Source organism: Littorina saxatilis, linkage group LG2, assembly GCF_037325665.1.
Source record: "Littorina saxatilis isolate snail1 linkage group LG2, US_GU_Lsax_2.0, whole genome shotgun sequence".
In the NCBI taxonomy this organism is placed as follows: Eukaryota; Metazoa; Mollusca; class Gastropoda; order Littorinimorpha; family Littorinidae; genus Littorina; species Littorina saxatilis.
Window position 1 is genome coordinate 53,994,267 of NC_090246.1, and position 20,116 is coordinate 54,014,382.

The 20,116-nt window shown below is 40.1% G+C and overlaps 1 protein-coding gene across 1 annotated transcript in view; it reads right to left on the bottom strand.

Annotated features, from left to right (window-relative positions):
- Nucleotides 1-2,721: 2,721 nt before the first annotated feature.
- The window catches only part of LOC138953449 (polycystin-1-like), a 67,840-nt gene continuing 50,445 nt past the window's right edge, over nt 2,722-20,116 (bottom strand). The window contains exons 15-18 of the mRNA XM_070325269.1: nt 14,020-14,245; nt 13,520-13,646; nt 11,786-12,035; nt 2,722-2,842 (exon numbers count right to left, since the gene is read on the bottom strand). Coding sequence (XP_070181370.1) covers nt 2,722-2,842; nt 11,786-12,035; nt 13,520-13,646; nt 14,020-14,245 — 724 coding nt within the window. The remainder of the gene's footprint in view (nt 2,843-11,785; nt 12,036-13,519; nt 13,647-14,019; nt 14,246-20,116) is intronic.

Sequence of the window (20,116 nt, forward strand, 5' to 3'; positions counted from 1 at the left end):
GGCACATGTGTAGTTTGGCAGGTGAATGTGTAGTATTTCAATTCGATCAACTCAAACCGCAAAACAGAACAGTTACTTATACCGTACTAAAACAAACACTCAACACTCCAAACAAAACTATTACAATGTGAACAATACTCCTCATACAAATACAAACAAAGCCCCCACAAAAATACAAGCCAAGCATTAAGTTTATTTGTTAAGAAAAAAATTATTAACTAGTTTGGAACATTTCAATTTGTTAAAAAAAAAAGCTATGTTGAGGGGTATGCAGTTCATATACAGTGGGACCCCCTATTCAAGACCTGTGACAATCTGAGAACATCAAGTCACAAAAAGTAGGGACTGGGAGTATGTGTATCAACATGAAGGCAAATTTGCATATAAACAGAACAGGTTTGCGTCGGCAATAATAATAATAATTATGGCAGGTCATTGCCTCTGCTCTGGTTACCGATCTCTCAAAAGTGAGCTTGTCTTGGTCTTCTTTCCCTGGCACGGGTTTCTTCACAAAACAGTCCAATTTTTCCTCTGCTTTGGTCGGGATTTCTCGAATTCCTCATGAGAAGTGCTTTTCTTGTGGCGGTTACACGGTCGTAAAGCCCACTGTGCTTCTCTGAAAAAGCCGTGTTGCACACAGTGCAGTGGGCAAAATGCTTCCCTTTTCTCCACGAAACTAGGCATGGATGCTCCTCATAGTACTTTGGCAGAAAAGCCTTGCTGGGAGTTTGACCAAGCTTCTTTTTTTTGCTCCGTGGCGGTTGATCGCCAAAGTCTTCTGAATCCGTGTTCGTCGCTGTAGCCATTTTTTTCCCTCCAGAAAGAATGAGCTACGAAGTGACCGCGTTCAGAAAAGTATGTGCTGAAACGCCCGCGATAGTTGTAATAACAGCAGCAAGACCAACTGACTACGCTACTCTCGCGGGCGCCGGGCATGTTTTGCACGCAGTACACAACCGGTTAGTACAAATTATGGATCGGAACTCGCTCGCGTTTTTGCGTATTCAAAATGTCAAAATGTGTAGTCGAAACGAAACGTTTGCGTAGTATAAGACAAGCATGCGTAGTTGCGTAGTTTGGGGACCAAAATCGTAGTTTACTACGCTCAATGTGTAGTGTAAACAGGTCATGCAAAGGAATGTTTATGTGTGGTTCGTTTTAACGTTCCATTCTGGCAAGGCACACATACAGACGCTTTTGTGTCACAGAGAATTTTTGTTTGTTTGCTTGTGTGAGCTTGGGAACGACAGTTACGGTACACATGCACTTTTGTGCATCCGTGTGAACTCGTGGTACCTCTGTGCTATCGAGGATTCAAACATGTACTATCGGGGATCCATTAAGGTTTCCGAGACTGTGTTTCGTTTCTATTGAATTGATCTCGCGGAAGAGCCGATTCTAAAATTTGCATAGGTAAAACGATTGTTTTTTTGGTACAAGCCTCTGGAGTAAATTTTGTGATTAATGTTTTTGTGAACAAGAAACAATTGACAGGTGGCTTTATTCCATCTCCCTTTTTCCCTCCGGGTCGATGTAAATTTGAATAGTTGAAGGTGACGTTAGACACTAACTAAAGAAGGTGGGGGTGCCTGACACCCCTCGAGTCAAATATGTGTTAATCTTGTGACGCCGGCGCGCAGGATGTGGCCGCTAAAACTGTCTTTTTGTTTGACATCTTTGAGGGAAGAAGACGTGTATTTTGTCGTGCGTGTTTCCTTGACGCCGTGGTGTGACATGTTTTGTCACAGGCTGAAATCCTTTGGGATGTGAGGAATTCTTTTGCTGGTAGGTTAATACAATTTTCTTTTTGTAAATGGGTAAGCAGTGAGAAGAATAGTATGCTGCTTGGGGAAAGGATTTATTTGAATGTTCAAGTAGATTGTTTTGTGAGTTGGAATGTTTGGGAAGACTTTTGTTTGTTGAATGCTTTAGAAAACCGTTGTTTGAGAGAACGGTATTGTAGGCATGTTATTTGGTAGGAATGATGTGTTTTGTTGTTCAACGAGTTAGTTTGTGGTAGTTGAAATTGTTGATTTGTTTACGTATGCTTACGGCGTGCATTCTGTGCTTGGCAGGAAGGCTGAGTGTGCGACGGGGTTTCAGTAGACGTTTTTTTTTAGCTGGGTTCAGTAGACGGGTTTTTTTTTAGATGGCTTTTAGTTTCGTTAGGTTTTCGTAGAATAGATTTCGTTAGAGGGGAGCAGTTAGTTTTAGTGGAGGGATTTTGGTCAAGTTTTGTTAGAGTTTTTGTAGATTTGGTGTTTTTTTTGAAGAATTGTTTTTAGGTTGTTTTTTTAGATTTCGTTTGTTTTAGATTAGAGTCTCATTGTGGGTTTTTTGGATTAAAGTTGAGAGTGAGGATTTAGAGTAGAGTGTAGTTTGGGGAAGGATTTAGTGTGTTTTTAAAGGGTAGCTTTAGGGGGAGAATTTAGAATGTAGTTTTAGAGTGAAGAGTTGAGAGCGTTGTTTTTTTTGAGTTGTTTAGTCCTATAGTAATACATTGAAAGTTTTGTATTTGAAAGTAAACCCCCGTTATCCCACACATTCCCCTTTTCATCTTTTGGAATAAAAGAACCTGTTAATATAACTTGTGTCGTTTGCTTGAGTGTTTGAGCTCGGTAAGAAAGAGTAAAGTAAATTGGCACTCGGTTACATTTGGCGCTGCGGAGCAAGGGTGGGTAGGGGGTGTTACAGTTAGGGCTGGGTTAGGAGTAGTGTAGGTTAGGGGACCCCGTCGCACAGGGAGAGGATGGCAGGCATGCAGTCCGGACGCGGGCTGGTGTGGAGGAGACAGGCGTGTGAGAAGTTGGAGGGAGTCCGGGCGTGACGTTGACGGATGCGGCTTTGTAGTCAACATTGCCTTTTAGTTTGTTAATCCGTGGAAGAAAGGATTACAGTGATTAACATTTCTTTTTACTCTGTTAGTCCACAGAAGGACTTCAGTGATTAACATTTCTTCGGACGTTTGTGAAAGACTGTTTGCACACCGTGCAAAGAGACAGAGTTGGGGAGTGGATCATCCCTGGAAGAGTGTGTTTGATTATGTTGTGTTGATTTGATATTATGTCGGACATGTGTAGTATGTTTGATTTTGCTACATGGTGATGTGATGTGATTACTAACACTTGTGGTTGTATGTATGGGTGTTAGTGTGGTTTTTGTTGCAAGCCGTGTGCTTGGGGCGTGAGTTATGCGCTTGCCGGTTAATTTGTTTCAAGGATCGAAACATTGTGAACAACATTTATATGTTGAAATACCGACATATCAGACATATCAAACATATCAAACATATTGTGAAGGAGGGAAGGGTTGTGAAGGAAGGAAGGATTGTGAAGGAAGGAAGGATTGTGAAGGAAGGAAGGATAGTGAAGGAAGGAAGGATTGTGAAGGAAGGAAGGATAGTGAAGGAAGGAAGGAGAGTGATGGTGAAGAAGAGAAGGATATATATTATATTAAATTTGATATGTTGTAGACAGGGTGCTGGGACGCATTCAGACTTGTATCATTTACCACAAGGACGCCTAGTTGGTGGTGGTATTTGACGGGTTTTATGCTGTCTCTAGTTGACAGATTACTCCAATAGATGGGGTAGGATGTAACTAGATTTTACCGGATTCTACGTTGTTTCTAGTCAATAGACTACTCAAACATATTGAGTGGGGTGTGACTAGATTTTAGATTTTGTATTCTTGAGATTAGTTGGTCACTGAACTTTAATTTGTTTGTGTATGGCGTCTCCAGCCTCGTACGCCTCAGGAGCAAAGTATGCTACCTGTAAGGAATTAGATGACCTTTTTCTACCTTTTTGCTCTCTGCTATCGTTTGGTTTGTCTTTACTGTCTTCTCAGCTCCCACTTTCTAATTCTCTTGGCTGCATTTTTTAGGGATTCATTGGTTTGAGTAATGGCGTCTCCAGCCTCGTACGCCTCAGGAGCAAAGTATGCTACCTGTAAGGAATTAGATGACCTTTTTCTACCTTTTTGCTCTCTGCTATCATTTGGTTTGTCTTTACTGTCTTCTCCGCTCTCGCTTTTACTGTCTCCTCTGTTCTCACTTTCTATTTTTCTTGGTGGTGTTTTTTAGAATTTTTGAGTTCTGGTGCTTACTGATGTCTTTGTTTGAAGACAGTGTGTACACTGGTTTTGTTTATTAGAATTAATATTAGTGGATTTTTGAAATAGATTCTGAAGGATTGTATGGTTGCCTATGAATACTCCTGTTGAATGGTTTAATTGTGATGAGTGACATTAGGTTATTGCTGATTTTTGACTAAAGGTTTGATATTCTGGGTGAGTTTTAAGGACTTCCAGTTTTTTCATTGCCTTGGCAAGTGGTCATTTTGTTAGTTGATTAGAAGATTGTGTTGCCAAGTACAGTTGGGATACAAAGAGGGAACATGCATTGATAAATCGTAAAGGTTGTCAGTATTTTGTTCTGATGTATGCTCAAGAGAGATCAGATGCTTTGATAAATCGTAAAGATTGTCAACATTTTGTTCTGATGTATGCTCAAGAGAGATAAAATATTTGATAAGTCGTAAAGATTATCATTATTGGTTATCTGGCAAGTGGTGAACATAATTCTTTGTAAAGTGAACCATGGAACTGCCTCTGTTAAAGATGAGTTGTGATTTTTTGTCAACTTGTGTGAGTTGGATGTCGACAGGAGATATGATTATTGGCACTGGAAGGATTATGTGAAATGTGTATTTCAGAACATTTAATTTTAGAGAAATATTGTATTAGTCAGTTGATGATTGTTTTTGTGTGAAAGTTTTTGAAATGATTTGAGGATGGAGAATATTATGTTCTTGGGAGGTTAAATATTATTTTGAATTTTTCTGATTCTGGCATGTCGCCAGGAGACGACAGTCTAAGTTGGGGAGGATGTGAGCTTGGGAACGACAGTTACGGTACACATGCACTTTTGTGCATCCGTGTGAACTCGTGGTACCTCTGTGCTATCGAGGATTCAAACCTGTACTATCGGGGATCCATTAAGGTTTCCGAGACTGTGTTTCGTTTCTATTGAATTGGTCTCGCGGAAGAGCCGATTCTAAAATTTGCATAGGTAAAACGATTGTTTTTTTGGTACAAGCCTCTGGAGTAAATTTTGTGATTAATGTTTTTGTGAACAAGAAACAATTGACAGGTGGCTTTATTCCATCTCCCTTTTCCCCTCCGGGTCGATGTAAATTTGAATAGTTGAAGGTGACGTTAGACACTAACTAAAGAAGGTGGGGGTGCCTGACACCCCTCGAGTCGAATATGTGTTAATCTTGTGACGCCGGCGCGCAGGATGTGGCCGCTAAAACTGTCTTTTTGTTTGAAATCTTTGAGGGAAGAAGACGTGTATTTTGTCGTGCGTGTTTCCTTGACGCCGTGGTGTGACATGTTTTGTCACAGGCTGAAATCCTTTGGGATGTGAGGAATTCTTTTGCTGGTAGGTTAATACAATTTTCTTTTTGTAAATGGGTAAGCAGTGAGAAGAATAGTATGCTGCTTGGGGAAAGGATTTATTTGAATGTTCAAGTAGATTGTTTTGTGAGTTGGAATGTTTGGGAAGACTTTTGTTTGTTGAATGCTTTAGAAAACCGTTGTTTGAGAGAACGGTATTGTAGGCATGTTATTTGGTAGGAATGATGTGTTTTGTTGTTCAACGAGTTAGTTTGTGGTAGTTGAAATTGTTGATTTGTTTACGTATGCTTACGGCGTGCATTCTGTGCTTTGCAGGATGGCTGAGTGTGCGACGGGGTTTCAGTAGACTAGGTTTTACGGGTTTTCGTAGATGGCTTTTAGTTTCGTTAGGTTTTCGTAGACTAGATTTCGTTAGAGGGGAGCAGTTAGTTTTAGTGGAGGGATTTTGTTCAGGTTTTGTTAGAGTTTTCGTAGATTTGTTTTTTTTTTGAAGAATTGTTTTTAGGTTGTTTTTTTAGATTTCGTTTGTTTTAGATTAGAGTCTCATTGTGGTTTTTTTGGATTAAAGTTGAGAGTGAGGATTTAGAGTAGAGTGTAGTTTGGGGAAGGATTTAGTGTGTTTTTAAAGGGTAGCTTTAGAGGGAGAATTTAGAATGTAGTTTTAGAGTGAAGAGTTGAGAGCATTGTTTTTTTGGAGTTGTTTAGTCCTATAGTAATACATTGAAAGTTTTGTATTTGAAAGTAAACCCCCGTTATCCCACACATTCCCCTTTTCATCTTTTGGAATAAAAGAACCTGTTAATATAACTTGTGTCGTTTGCTTGAGTGTTTGAGCTCGGTAAGAAAGAGTAAAGTAAATTGGCACTCGGTTACACTTGCTTAACGCCCAGCCGACCACGAAGGGCCATATCAGGGCGGTGCTGCTTTGACATTTAATGAACGCCACACACAAGACAGAAGTCGCAGCACAGGTTTCATCACGGGGCGGACGCCTTACCACTAGGCCAACCGTGCCGGTGTGTCACAGAGAAAGATACGTAGAGGTTAGATATTGTGAACAGAAACACATCCTATTGACATGAAAGTTGTCATACCAAGTGATCAAATACCGCTATTTCCCACGGGAAACTTATCCTGCACAGGACACTACCCTTCTCGTGAGCGAAATTGGTGCATAAGGGGGTTGGCACTTACAATGTAGTTGACGGTATAATCACTTGTGTTTGTCTGCATTTTCATACTGAATTTGAACGTTGCGTGCCTGACAATGTTTACATTTGGGAAGAAAAGAACCGTATATTTTGGTGTTAAAACCAACGACAAGGGGATTCAACCTTCTTTATGTCTCTTTTTTCTTAGCTATCAAGTTAGTATAAATGCAGTTTGTTTGTTTGTTTGCTTAACGCCCAGTCCACCACGAAGGTGCTGCTTTGACATTTAACGTGCGCCACACACAAGACAAGTCGCAGCACAGGCTTCATGTCTCACCCAGTCACATTATGCTGATACCGGACCAACCAGTCCTAGCACTAACCCCATAATGCCAGACGCCAAGCGGAGCAGCCACTAGATTGCCAATTTTAAAGTCTTAGGTATGACCCGGCCGGGGTTCGAACCCACGACCTCCCGCTCACTGGGCGGACGCCTTACCACTAGACCACCGTGTTGGTGTTATATAAATGCAGTGAGAAGTAGTGTAACAGGTCTGAGAAGCACTTGAAGTTTTGGTGTCACACACTAAGTGTATGAAACACTCCATCTCTGTTGCCATACGTTTGACGCTCTGTTCGTCTACAGTTGACAAGGTGGGTTTCCTTGTTTTTGAATCCAGAAGGGATACCTTGACCTCATTAAGATATGACGTTTTGTCTATTTCGGAGCGTCACTGTTCTTTGCATACACAGATTGTTAAATTAAGATGCACCAAACGCCCAGCATGTTGACATTCATGCATCTTCTCCGTTCTTCAATTTCAAGAAAGGAGACAAGTGTTATGTGTTTTAGGGAAAAGCATTTATCTAGAGTTGAAGCCTAAATGTCGCATGTCTGGTCAACAGCACTACGACACGTAATAACAGAATAGAGAAATTGTGCAATGTCTGATTCTCAGAGATTTTAGAAAAGCATATATAGAAGCATTTCTTTTACTTGGAATGTTTCTAACAATTGTGAAACTAAAGGGTTTTTTCGTTGCATGGAATGAAAGAAAATGGCGTCAAGTCATGCTCCACGCATCAAGCGTTTCATTCATTCTCAGGCATAAATTGCACAGCTTCTGGATTTATTTCTTGTAAACCATATGGGTAACGTATTTATGATTCCAAAGAACACAACAGACTTGTTTGCCTATAAACAAACATACTATGTTTGCAATATCCTTGTAGAGTTTGCTTACGTATGTATCCTCGAAGTTGGCGACACAGCTAACATCCCCATATTCATCGACTTAAACTCGTTTTTATAGCTTGCAAGGTGTGTCTTGTTTTCCTTCCATGTTCCACAGTTTTGTTTATAACAAAATCAGCCTTGAATGCCGATGATAAACGAGTGAGAATGTTGCATAACTCACGCCACCCTAGACAGGCGACAGTAACGTAAGTAAATCGTTTAGACACTCTTCGTGAGATTATAGCGCTTGTATTATTCGGAGGTCCAAGTTATTTACTGTCAAAAGTCGCCACATACCAGTGTACATAAAGACAATTTTAAAAGATTAAACATTATTCGTGTTTTAAAACTAACCCCAGGCGACAGCAATTGCACCTCATTAGTGAGAAAGATTTTTGTGTCTTGTAATAATTACATGCTGCACAGCGTTTTTAAAACCTGTTTCCGTTTTTGCATTGTTTGATACATTCAGTGGGCATCTTTCTTTCTTTCTTTTTCTTTATTTGATGTTTAACGTCGTTTTCAACCACGAAGGTTATATCGCCACGGGGAAAGGGGGGGAGATGGGATAGAGCCACTTGTTAATTGTTTCTTGTTCACAAAAGCACTAATCAACAAGAAATTCCTCTGATAGGAAAAACACCCCCGTTGGTCAAAGGGAAATAACCATTCTCACAGCCACCAACTGAGAAGGTTATTTCCCTTTGACCAACGGGGGTGTCCGTCTATAAGTCGTTGTATAATTTTAATCCACCAATAACTCCCTAACCGTGTGTTTGACTGGTCCCAATTTTTGTAAGGACCGTCTCAGGAATGTATAGAACCTGTTCACCAAGTTTGGTGACGATCGGTCCGTTCATTCTTGAGATCTACTTGCGAACACAAACACACAAATACCGCCACAAACACACAAACACATCGAGTGAAACCTATACACACCCCTATACCGGGGGTGTAAAAATTGCTCCAGGGGCTTGCAACGTAGTACATGACCTTACTGGGAGAATGCAAGTTTCCAGTACAAAGGACTTAACATTTCTTACATACTGCTTGACTAAAATCTTTACAAACATTGACTATATTCTATACAAGAAACACTTAACAAGGGTAAAAGGAGAAACAGAATCTGTTGGTCGCCTCTTACGACATCAATCAATCAATCAATGACGCTTATATCGCGCATATTCCGTGGGTACAGTTCTAGGCGCTCTGCAGTGATGCCGTGTGAGATGAAATTTTCTACGGCCAGTAGATTGCAGCCATTTCGGCGCATATTTACCTTTCACGGCCTATTATTCCAAGTCACACGGGTATAGGTAGACAATTATTAACTGTGCCTAAGCAATTTTGCCAGGAAAGACCCTTTTGTCAATCGTGGGATCTTTAACGTGCACACCCAATGTAGTGTACACGGGGGGAGGGTTCGGACACCGAAGAGAGTCTGCACACAAAGTTGACTCTGAAATAAATTTCCGCCGAACCTGGGATCGAACTCACGCTGACAGCGGCCAACTGAATACAAATCCAGCGCGCTACCAACTGAGCTATATCCCCGCCCATGCTGGGGAGCATCGGGTAAATTCTTCCCCCTAACCCGCGGGGATCCAGTGTCAATTCTAATTTGTTGGCAGTAATTTAACCCAGAAACCTATCATACTAGAAGCACCTTACTACTATTACAAGCAGTCGACACGCGATGATACATTTCACCTTTCCTTGGGGATATTCCCTCCTAAAAATAGAAAACGGGATTGTGGGAACGCAGTTTAATTACACTCATGAACTATATTCGATTTTCAATACACGACTCAACATCTTTGGGAAAAATTAAAACAAGTCGCGTAAGGCGAAAATACAACATTTAGTCAAGCTGTCGAACTCACAGAATGAAACTGAACGATGCAATTTTTCAGCAAGACCGTATACTCGTAGTATCGTCAGTCCACCGCTCGTGGCAAAAGATAGCACGTTTTTCTGTACCTCTCTTCGTTTTAACTTTCTGAGCGTGTTTTTAATCCAAACATATCATATCTATGTTTTTGGAATCAGGAACCAACAAGGAATAAGATGAAAGTGTCTTTAAATTGATTTCAACAATTTAATTTTCATCATAATTTTTATATTCTTAATTTTCAGAACTTGTTTTTGATCTAAATATAACATATTTATATGCTTTTGGAATCAAAAAATGATGAAAAATAAGATGAACGTAAATTTGGATCGTTTTATAAAAAAATATCTTTTTTTACAATTTTCAGATTTTTAATGACCAAAGTCATTAGCTAATTTTTAAGCCACCAAGCTGAAATGCAATACCGAAGTTCGGCTTTCGTCGAAGATTGCTTGGCCAAAATTTCAATCAATTTGATTGAAAAATGAGGGTGTGACAGTGCCGCCTCAACTTTTACAAAAAGCCGGATATGACGTCATCAAAGGTATTTATCAAAAAAAAAAGAAAAAAACATCCGGGGATATCATTTCCAGGAACTCTCATGTAAAATTTCATAAAGATCAGTCCAGTAGTTTGGTCTGAATCGCACTACACACACACACGCACAGACAGACACACAGACACAGACACACACACCACGACCCTCGTCTCGATTCCTTCTCTATGTTAAAACATTTAGTCAAAACTTGACTAAATGTAATGAAAAAAAATACAAGTATATAATACAGAGTTAAAAAAAGAAGAAAAAATTGAAAAAATTTAGAATAAATGTTTACAAAAGACTTGCCAAGAAATAGGATTCGAACTTAAGACCGGCGGATATGCAAGCTAACGTAGTATACCAACCCGCCAAGAAGGCTCTTGACCTAAACCTGTGAAAACAAATACTTGAACTGCAATCATATCTTCCACGTGCCTGCCGGGATTATCGAACGAGCATTAATTTTGTCGACTAGTCGGTTCCCCGTTCGTATTTGTGATTTGTACGTTTTTTTGTCAGCGTCATCATTACATGTAGCCGCGGTGTTACCTATAGGGCATTACATTTTCACCAAAGCCGAAACAAAATATATAGGCCTAATGGGAAATTCAGTCTGGGGAAATTGTCCCGCTGGAAGTACTCAATGATTATACAACTTTTTGATTATTTGGATTCATTACATCATCCAAAACGTTTGGAATGAAGCAAATAAATAAAATTCAAGAATTACGAGTTCCCCAAAAAATAAAAATAACATTGCCGTCGAAGCGGATCGAACCCGGGACCACCGTCAATCGGGCACTCTACCAACTGAGGTATTTTGTCGCACTGTAGTCGAGAGAGATTTTAACTTCAAATATTATACTTGAGTTGTCGAGCGTGGCGACGACTCAGTGACTCGAGTTTCCGCGTCTCTCCGTTCGTATTTGTGTACTGTTCTCTATATCTCACTGTTCGGGGCTAGTTCAGTAACTGACTGTACGCTCCCGGTCACTTCGTATAAGTTTGAAAAGCAATATCAAATGTGACCCTTCACCACGGAATGAGTCGCAAGTCACCTTGCATGATTTTCATATTTGTACATTTTCCTAAAGAGTTTTTTTATGCTCTATCCAGTGGTCAAAACCGTTTTAGAAAAGAGCGAACACTGTTTAAGTTATAAGCCTGTGACGTGACTAAGGTGACCCTCACACTGTTACCAGACACTCCCCGGACTTATATTAAGTCTAGCGCAGAACCGCGCGAGGTGACATTCGACTCATTTCGTGGTGGAGGGTCACAAATAGCGATAATTTCAAGCGTGACCGACATTATTGAAACGAAATGCATTGACCAATCGCCGAAAGGCGCTGACGTCATTGCATGAAAGGATTTCCCAAAATCCTCTATTCTCGATGACATACTAAGGAGTTAGTTCCGGAGAACGACGATCTATGGACGGTTTATCATACAAACGGAAGCAAGCGGTTAAAAGCCAATGAACAGTGATGTTAACTCGTAATAACTCATTCACTTGTGTTTAACATTAATACATACACAAACACTCACCGTCCAATGGAAAGACTGTTCCCATCCAGAGTGAAAGTAGCGCTTCCTTTAGATACAGTCGATGCATGAGTCAAGTTCGTCGGATTGAAATCGGTGGTTTCGTCCAAGAGTCCCGTCACCTCCATGGTACAATTCTCATCATCACTGTAATCCCAGACTACCAGAAAATCGCGAGTTGTACCCGGGGTAACAAGCTGGGTGGTCGTCTCCCCATTGTGTAGGGAGAAGTTGTAGAACGCCCGACATGGTACTACGATGCAGATCACATTGGGGAAAAGATAAACTCGAATCACAACACAAGAAAGGTAAATTGATGGAACGTTAGGTTATAGACAAAATATTCAGTAGACCGTCTTCCTGTAAGTATTTAAAGTAGACTTGACAAACAATAAACAGTATAAAAACAAGTCGCGTTAAGCGAAATTACTACATTTAGTCAACCCGTCGAACTTACAGAATGAAATTAACGCACTCCATTTCTCCGAGGCCTTGAGCCAAAAAACCTCGTGCCACTTTCACGAAAAAAAGTGTGCAAAAAGTGACAAGACAGTGTAACGCAGTAGTGTATGGGCTGCTCACAAATCGCTTGAAGTGGCAAACCAGTATAGCGAAGCAGAATAAAGCTCTTCACAGGTAAGTGCGCTTTTGTCTTCTTTTACAAAAACCTAACTTTTTGAGCTTGTTTATATTCCAAACATATTATATCTATATGTTTTTACTATCAGGAAACGATGAAGAATAAGATGAAATTATTTTTAAATCGATTTCTGAACTTTTAATTTCAAGTAGAATGTTCGTATGTTTAATTTCCTGAGGTTGTTATTAATCACAATATAGCATATGTACATGTTTTGGAATCAGGAGATAATAAAGCATCAGATAAAGTCAATTTGAGATCGATCATTAACATTTTATTTTAATTAGAACTTTTAGATATTTAATGACCAAATTCATTAATTTATTGTTAAGCTTCTAAACAGAAATGCAATCCCATAGTCCGGGCCTCGTCGAAGATTGCTTGACCAAAATGTCAATCAATTTCATTGAAAAAATTAGGGTGACAGTTCCACTTCAACTTTCACAAAATGCCGGATTTCACGTCATCAAAGATATTTATCCAACAAATGAAACAAAAACATCTGGGGATAATATACCCAAAAACCCTCATTTAAAGTTTCATAAAAAACGGTTCAGTAGTTTTCTCTGAATTGCTCTACACACACACACACACACACACACACACACACACACACACACACACACACACACACACACACACACACACACACACACACACACACACACACAACCACCAACACCCTCGTATTGATTCCCCGTCTATGTTAAAACTTTAAATCAAGACTTGACTAAATGTAAAAACAAAAGTTTTGAGGCCTTTTACGACAAAAAGCAATGTCTTTCAGGCTTGATTTGCTGAATTGTTTTCTAACTCTCATAAATGAGCACTTGTCGCACCTATCACATTTTTGTGTGACATAGAATCCTAATCAAATAAGACAGAGAGCTATATTTTAGAAGAAAAAAACCGCTATCCAAAAAAACAAATGGAAAAGTGTAGCTAAATGTTCTAATGCTCGTTATTCTCTCAGGTGCCAGAAGATTGGTTCCGAAAACCACTTTAAAAAAAAATAATTTCGTTGCACATGAATTTTGAGCGTTAATGTCCTTTCTCATCAATGTAATCCAATACGACCAGAAAATCGCAAATTGTACCGAGAGTCAGGTTGAAGGAGATGGACATTGCGTTCTGCTCGTTGGACACGGTCACCTTGACTGGGTACGTGGCTGGCGAGGTCCACGTCTTCTCGTAGGTTACATTCAAGACGTCAGGTGGGTACGTCTGCAAGAACAAACGGGACTAACGTTTACAATGCGCTGAGAACAAAAGCATAATTGAGCAACATCTTGTAAAAACACAAATAAACTACATGCATTGGAAGGATATATCTTCTATTGTATGACCTTATCTTACATCGTGCTGTGAAAAAACACCACTTGATTTTCCAGAACCAAATCACAAAACAGAGACATCTTGTTTGATTTTGATGAGAACACCAGACTGTTTACTGCTACAGTTAGTCAGCTGTCGTGTGGAAAAACATCTTTCAGCAGACTACCGTGGAATAAGATGAGATCGGCTAAAGGAGATCGGCAAAAGGAAAGCAACTGAAGTCAAGATAAAAAGAACAAATGTCGTTGAAGCTTTGTCTCACCTGGGAGATCACATCTTGTCCAATTTGCCACTCTGCCGTGAGGTTGGAGCCGCCAGTGACCGTGGCCTGTAGAGTGACCGAGACGTTGATGACTGCCCTCAGATTGTTGTAGGCGTCCAGTCCGACCACCTCAAGACCCTCCACTCTATGCTGGTTGTAGATCACTACTGAGATCGTTTCGTTTGTGTTACTGCTGTCCATTGAAGCCGTGAGGTTTAGTGTGTGTCTGAATATTGAACCAGAATGCTAATGGTTATAAGCTCCAAAAGTTGAATTCGGACGGTTAAAACCCCTTCACTGCCACAGTATAACAGCATTTTGGTATTGCCAGGGCAAATTTCGCTTTCTTCGGTAGGTTCACTAATCTGTTCACTGCTCAATCATTTATTGAGATATCTCTTAGATCTTTGGCATGTGGTTTGCGTACACACTTGGCTATTATCTGATAACATGATCATTGGACTTTGTTTGTGATTGCTATAGTAAAAATCGATATAATGACCATTTTTGTCAAAAATTACAGTTTCCAAACTTCACACACACACTGCAGCACGTAAAACCACAGAAAACACAGCTAAAACTGGTGTCAAACATCAGGTACTCACATTACAGCCCATAACAGTATTCTTCTGTGTGGTAATCCATAAATCACTTCTTGTAGAGCTTCCAGAACACTGTATCATTTGAAAACAGGTCTACGAGTTGATGTCCGACTTTCGGCCGCCATTTTGAATTGTATAGATCGGAAAAAACTTCTAAAAATGTTTTTACCACGTGGTACTAACTTATCTGAACGGTCAATGGGAAAGAACTGTGTTTAAACCCCTACAAGAAGTTGGACAGTGGTTACCTCCCATTTAGTTTTCACAAATGTCCTGTAAAGTGCTGATGTAAATGCCACGTACCTAGTACGTGTATGACAAACCAAACATGACCACGTATCTAGTACGTGCTGGGCAGTGAAGGGGTTTTAATTACCCATTTTATGGACTGCTTAGGTTTATTCCGTCAAGCTTTATGATGTCAGTGTGTGGGTTTCTCTCAATTAAAACTGTCATGAAACCACAGGTACCGTAAACTACCTTGTAAGCGTCCAGTATCGAGTAAACGCCCACGCCTTATACTTTGGGTCAAACGTTGTGTACAGGGTATAGTATTTGCACACGTCTACTCCCCACATTTGGATCAAGGATGGCAGGAGAGAAATGATTTGTTCTAATTGTTTGTGAAACTTCGCACGCAATACGGACCTAACATTCCGATCCACAATGACAATTAAGATGCTACGATACGGTCATGCCGTTTATTTTATACGTTTGTCACTGCAGTCTCTGGAAAGCCATGCTAAAACAGGATGGAGGTCATGGAGCTAGGGGTATTTGGGGAAATTACATTAATGACATTATTCATTTTGCGCAGGTTTGTGATATCTGCCGGTAATGCAAGGCAGATCTCGAGACAGTGTCATTTAGTTTCATTTAAGATATAAGCATGTCTTCTTAAATTATCATGCAAAGGGATGTTTCTGTGTGGTTCGTTTCAACGTCGCATTCTGGCAAGGCACACATACAGACGCTTTTGTGTCACAGAGAAAGATACGCAGAGGTTAGATATTTTGAACAGAAACACATCCTATTGACATGAAATTTGTCATACCAAGAGATCAAATACTGCTATTTCCCACGAGAAAATTATCCGGCACAGGGCACAGTACTTAATAAACGCCCACCCCCTTCTCGTGAGCGAAATTGGTGCATAAGGGGGTTGACACTTACAATATAGTTGACGGTATAAATACTTGTGTTTGTCTGCATTTTTATCCGGAATTTGAACGTTGCGTGCCTGACAATGTTTACATTTGGGAAGAAAAGAACCGTATATTTTGGTGTTAAAACCAACGACAAGGGGATTCAACCTTCTTTATGTCTCTTTTTTTCTGAGCTATCAAGTTAGTATAAATGCAGTGAGAAGTTGTGTAATTGATCTGAGAAGCACTTGAAGTTTTGGTGTCACACTGACACACGTGTATGAAACACTCCATCTCTGTTGCCACACGTTTGACGCTCTGTTCGTCTTCATTTGACAAGGTGGTTTTCCTTGTTTTTGAAACCGTAAGGGATACCTTGACGTCATTAAAATATGACGTTTTGTCTATTTCGGTGCGTCACTGGGATGTTCTATGCATTTAAGAAACAAAGATTTGTATAGATCGCAAACAAACGCCCTGTTGACATTCATGCATCTTCTCTGTTCTTCAATTTCAAGAAAGGAGACAAGTGTTATGTGTTTTAGGGAAAAGCATTTATCCAGAGTTGAAGCCTAAATGTCGCATGTCTGGTCTACAGCACTACGACACGTACTGGCAGAATAGACAAATTGTGCAATGTCTGATTCTCAGAGATTCTAGTAAAGCATAATATAGAAGCATTTCTTTTACTGGGAATGTTTCCTACAATTGTAAAACTAAAGTGTGTTTTTTATTGCATGGAATGAAAGAAAATGGCGTCAAGTCATGCTCCACGCAACAAGCGTTTCATTCATTTTCAGGCATAGATTGCTCAGCGTCTGGATTAATTTCTTGTAAACCGTATTGGTAACGTATTTATTATTCAAATGAACACAACAAAATTTTTGGACTATAAACAAACATACTATGTTTACAATATCCTTGTAGAGTTTCCTTACGTATGTATCCTCGAAGTTGGCGACACAGCTAACATCTCCATATTCATCGACTTAAACTTGTTTTTATAGCTAGCAAGGTGTGTCTTGTTTTCCTTCCAATTTCCACAGTTTTGTTTATAACAAAGTCAGCCTTTAAGTGCCCATGATAAACCAGTGAGAATGTTGCATAACTTATGCCACCCTAGCCAGGCGACACTAACGTAAGTCGTTTTTAGGCACTCTCGGTAAGATTTTAGCGCTTGTATTATTCGGAGGTCCAAGTTATTTACTGTCAAAAGTCGCCACATACCAGTGTACATACAGACAGTTTTAAAAGATTAAACATTATTCGTGTTTTAAAATTAATCCCAGGCGACAGCAATTGCACCTCATTAGTGAGAAAGTTTTTTTGTGTGTGGAAATATATGCTGCACTGCGTTTTAAAAACCTGTTTTCGTTTTTGCAATGTTTGATACATTCAGTGGGCATAAAGCAATTTATCCAACTCAATTCTAATTGTTGACAGTAATTTAACCCAGAAGCCTATCATACTAGAAGCACCTTACTACTATTACCAGCAGTCGACACGCGATGATACATATGCCCTTTGACCTTTCCTTGGGGATATCCCTTACTCAAAACAGAATACGGGATTAGGGGAAAGCTGTTCAATGGCACTCATGAACTATATTCGATTTTCAATACAAGACTCAAAATCTTTGGGAAAACTCAAAATGAAAAGAAATACATGCATATATAGAGTTAAGAAAATAAGAAAAATTTGAATAATTTAGAATAAATGTTTTACAAAAGACTTGCCAAGTCATAGGATTCGAACTCAAGACCGCCGGATCTGCAAGCCAACGTAGTATACCAACCCGCCAAGAATGCTCTTGACCTAAACCTGTGAAAACAAATTCTTGAACTGCAACCATATCTTCCACGTGCCTGCCGGGATTATCAAACGAGCATTAATTGTGTCGACTAGTCGGTTCCCCGTTCGTATTTAAGATTTGTACGTTTTCTTGTCAGTCGCATCATTACATGTGGTCGCCGTGTTACCTGTAGGGCATTACATTTTCACCAAAGCCGAAAAAAATTATATATTGGAAAATTCAGTCTGAGGAAATTGTCCCGCTGGAAGTACTCAATAATTATGCAACGTTTTGATTATTTGGATTCATTACACCCTTTCGCTGCCAATCAAAACTTGCATTCCTGACTGCCAGGGAATATTGAAGTTCGGGGTGTAATATTTCACAAAAAATTCTACACTGGCAGTAGGTAGGTAAGTAAAACCTATGTTATTTTTAAGGGAAATTGAACCAAGAATCTGTTTTTAGTGTCTAATCATGGAAATAATAATTAGTTTGGCTTATAATGATGTTTAAATATGAACTTTTGAAAAATCAGTTCGGCGCATCTTCTGGTGCCTGTGGATCAAACACAGGTGGCTGTTTTGCTTGCTCCAAGAAAGGATTATAATCAGTATCATCTACCTGTTTCCAACGAATTGTCCGAAAGAAGATCTCCCCCTTCCCCTGTCAGTATCCATAATCATTTGCACCGCCTGTAGCGTCAGTCCGGCTTTGTTTTTCCCTACTAGGGCCCGGTCGACTGTCACCGTCAGCCATTTTGACGAGTCGAGATTTCTCTCCCCTACCCTGTCGCCAAGGCCGAAAATAGCCTTCAGACGCAAAACCGCGTCACCATTTATGTTTATTCATGAGAATGAGGTATCCTACCAAGCCATTGGCTGCTATTTGTGTGTCAGCAGTGACGTGGCATTTCTGGAAAATCCCGGAACGGAGAAGACGGGTTAACCCGTCCTAAGGCGCTGCGGCTGCACAAGCGCATGACGGGTATACCCGTCCTAAGGCAGTCAAGTGGTCAACGTTTGGAATGAAGCAAATTAATACAATACAAGAATTTCGAGTTCAGAAAAAAAATAAAAATTCCGTCGAAGCGGATCGAATCCGGGACCACAAAAGTAAGGTCAAGCGCACCGTCAATCGGGCACTCTACCAACTGAGCTATTTTGTCGCACTGTAGTCGAGAGAGATTTTAACTTCAAATATTACACTTGATTTCTCGAGCGTAGTGACGATGTACGACACAGTGAATCGAGTTTCCGAGTCTCTCCGTTCGTATTTTATGGGGGCGAGGACGCCCCCATTCTATACGGATAGTTTCGAGGTTGACCATGGGCAGCGCCATTTTGTTGTGAAATACGTCATCAGTTTGTGTACACAGGAAGTTGTGACATCCGTCACCCTATGGGAGGGGTGACGTCAAAATTGTTCATCTGTAGAAAGTTGTGAAATCCGTCACCCTATGGGAGGGGTGACGTCAAAATTGGTCATCACAGAGTTTGTGTAACACAGGAAGTTGTGAAATACGTCACCCTATGGGAGGGGTGACGTCAAAATTGTTCAACAAAAACATGATATGTCGCATTGTGCAGGGTCAACTGCAACAAACTCAAACCGAGCCATTCATACCTAGCTGTATTTGAGTGACTTATATACCCGACATTTTTATTTCTTATTTTTAGCACAGGTGTAGGAAAAATCATGAACCAAAATGTTATTTATTTTCTAATTTAACATTTTTTTTACAAATATGACCATGGTCTTTTAAACATACAGTGACATTAAACATTGTTATGTTAAAAAAAAGAAAAAAGAAAAAAAGCTTTTGTGCACAAATCAGAAAATACATTGTACATTTTACCTACAGGCCAAACCGTGAGTGTCTGTGGCAAAGCCCGACCCAGGAAATTGCACTGATTTTATATTTAGATCAGAGAGAAATTGTCAAGAACAGGCGCTTGCATTTGGATGTGTCCAATGATAGTAGGTTTGGTTGTGATCAATCAGAATAATGTAGGAATAAAAATGTATGACAGTTTAGTATGATGACATGTAATTCACATATGCTGAAATATGATATTATACATCATGTAATATTATTATGGCTGTTGCCATGACCATGAAACCCAACAAAGGTTTAATGTAATGTAATTCAAAATACCAAAACCGAGCACCTATTAATCTCGTCTTTGCGCGTGAAGATTGAGGCCGTCTGCCAGTAGCGGTTAGGTCATACAGTGGAACCCCTCTCTAGCGACCTTTAAAATGTTGACAAAAATCGGTCCTCATGGAGGGGGGTCCTTACAGAGGGAGGGGGGCGGAGTCAGGGGTCCACAAAGAAAGTCAGATTTTAAAGAAAACAGAGAAGTTTGAGTTGCTGACGACCGTTCTCTCTGAAAGCAAACTGCTTCGATTTCATGTTTGTCCTTGGTGTCCACCAGTTCTGGTGCATGTACTACCCTGGCCAAGTTTCCTCTCAAGACATCAAAGAGACCGCCCCAGTATACTCTACAGCCTCTGGGCGAACCACCTCTCATAGCTAAAACTGGGTCAATGACCCC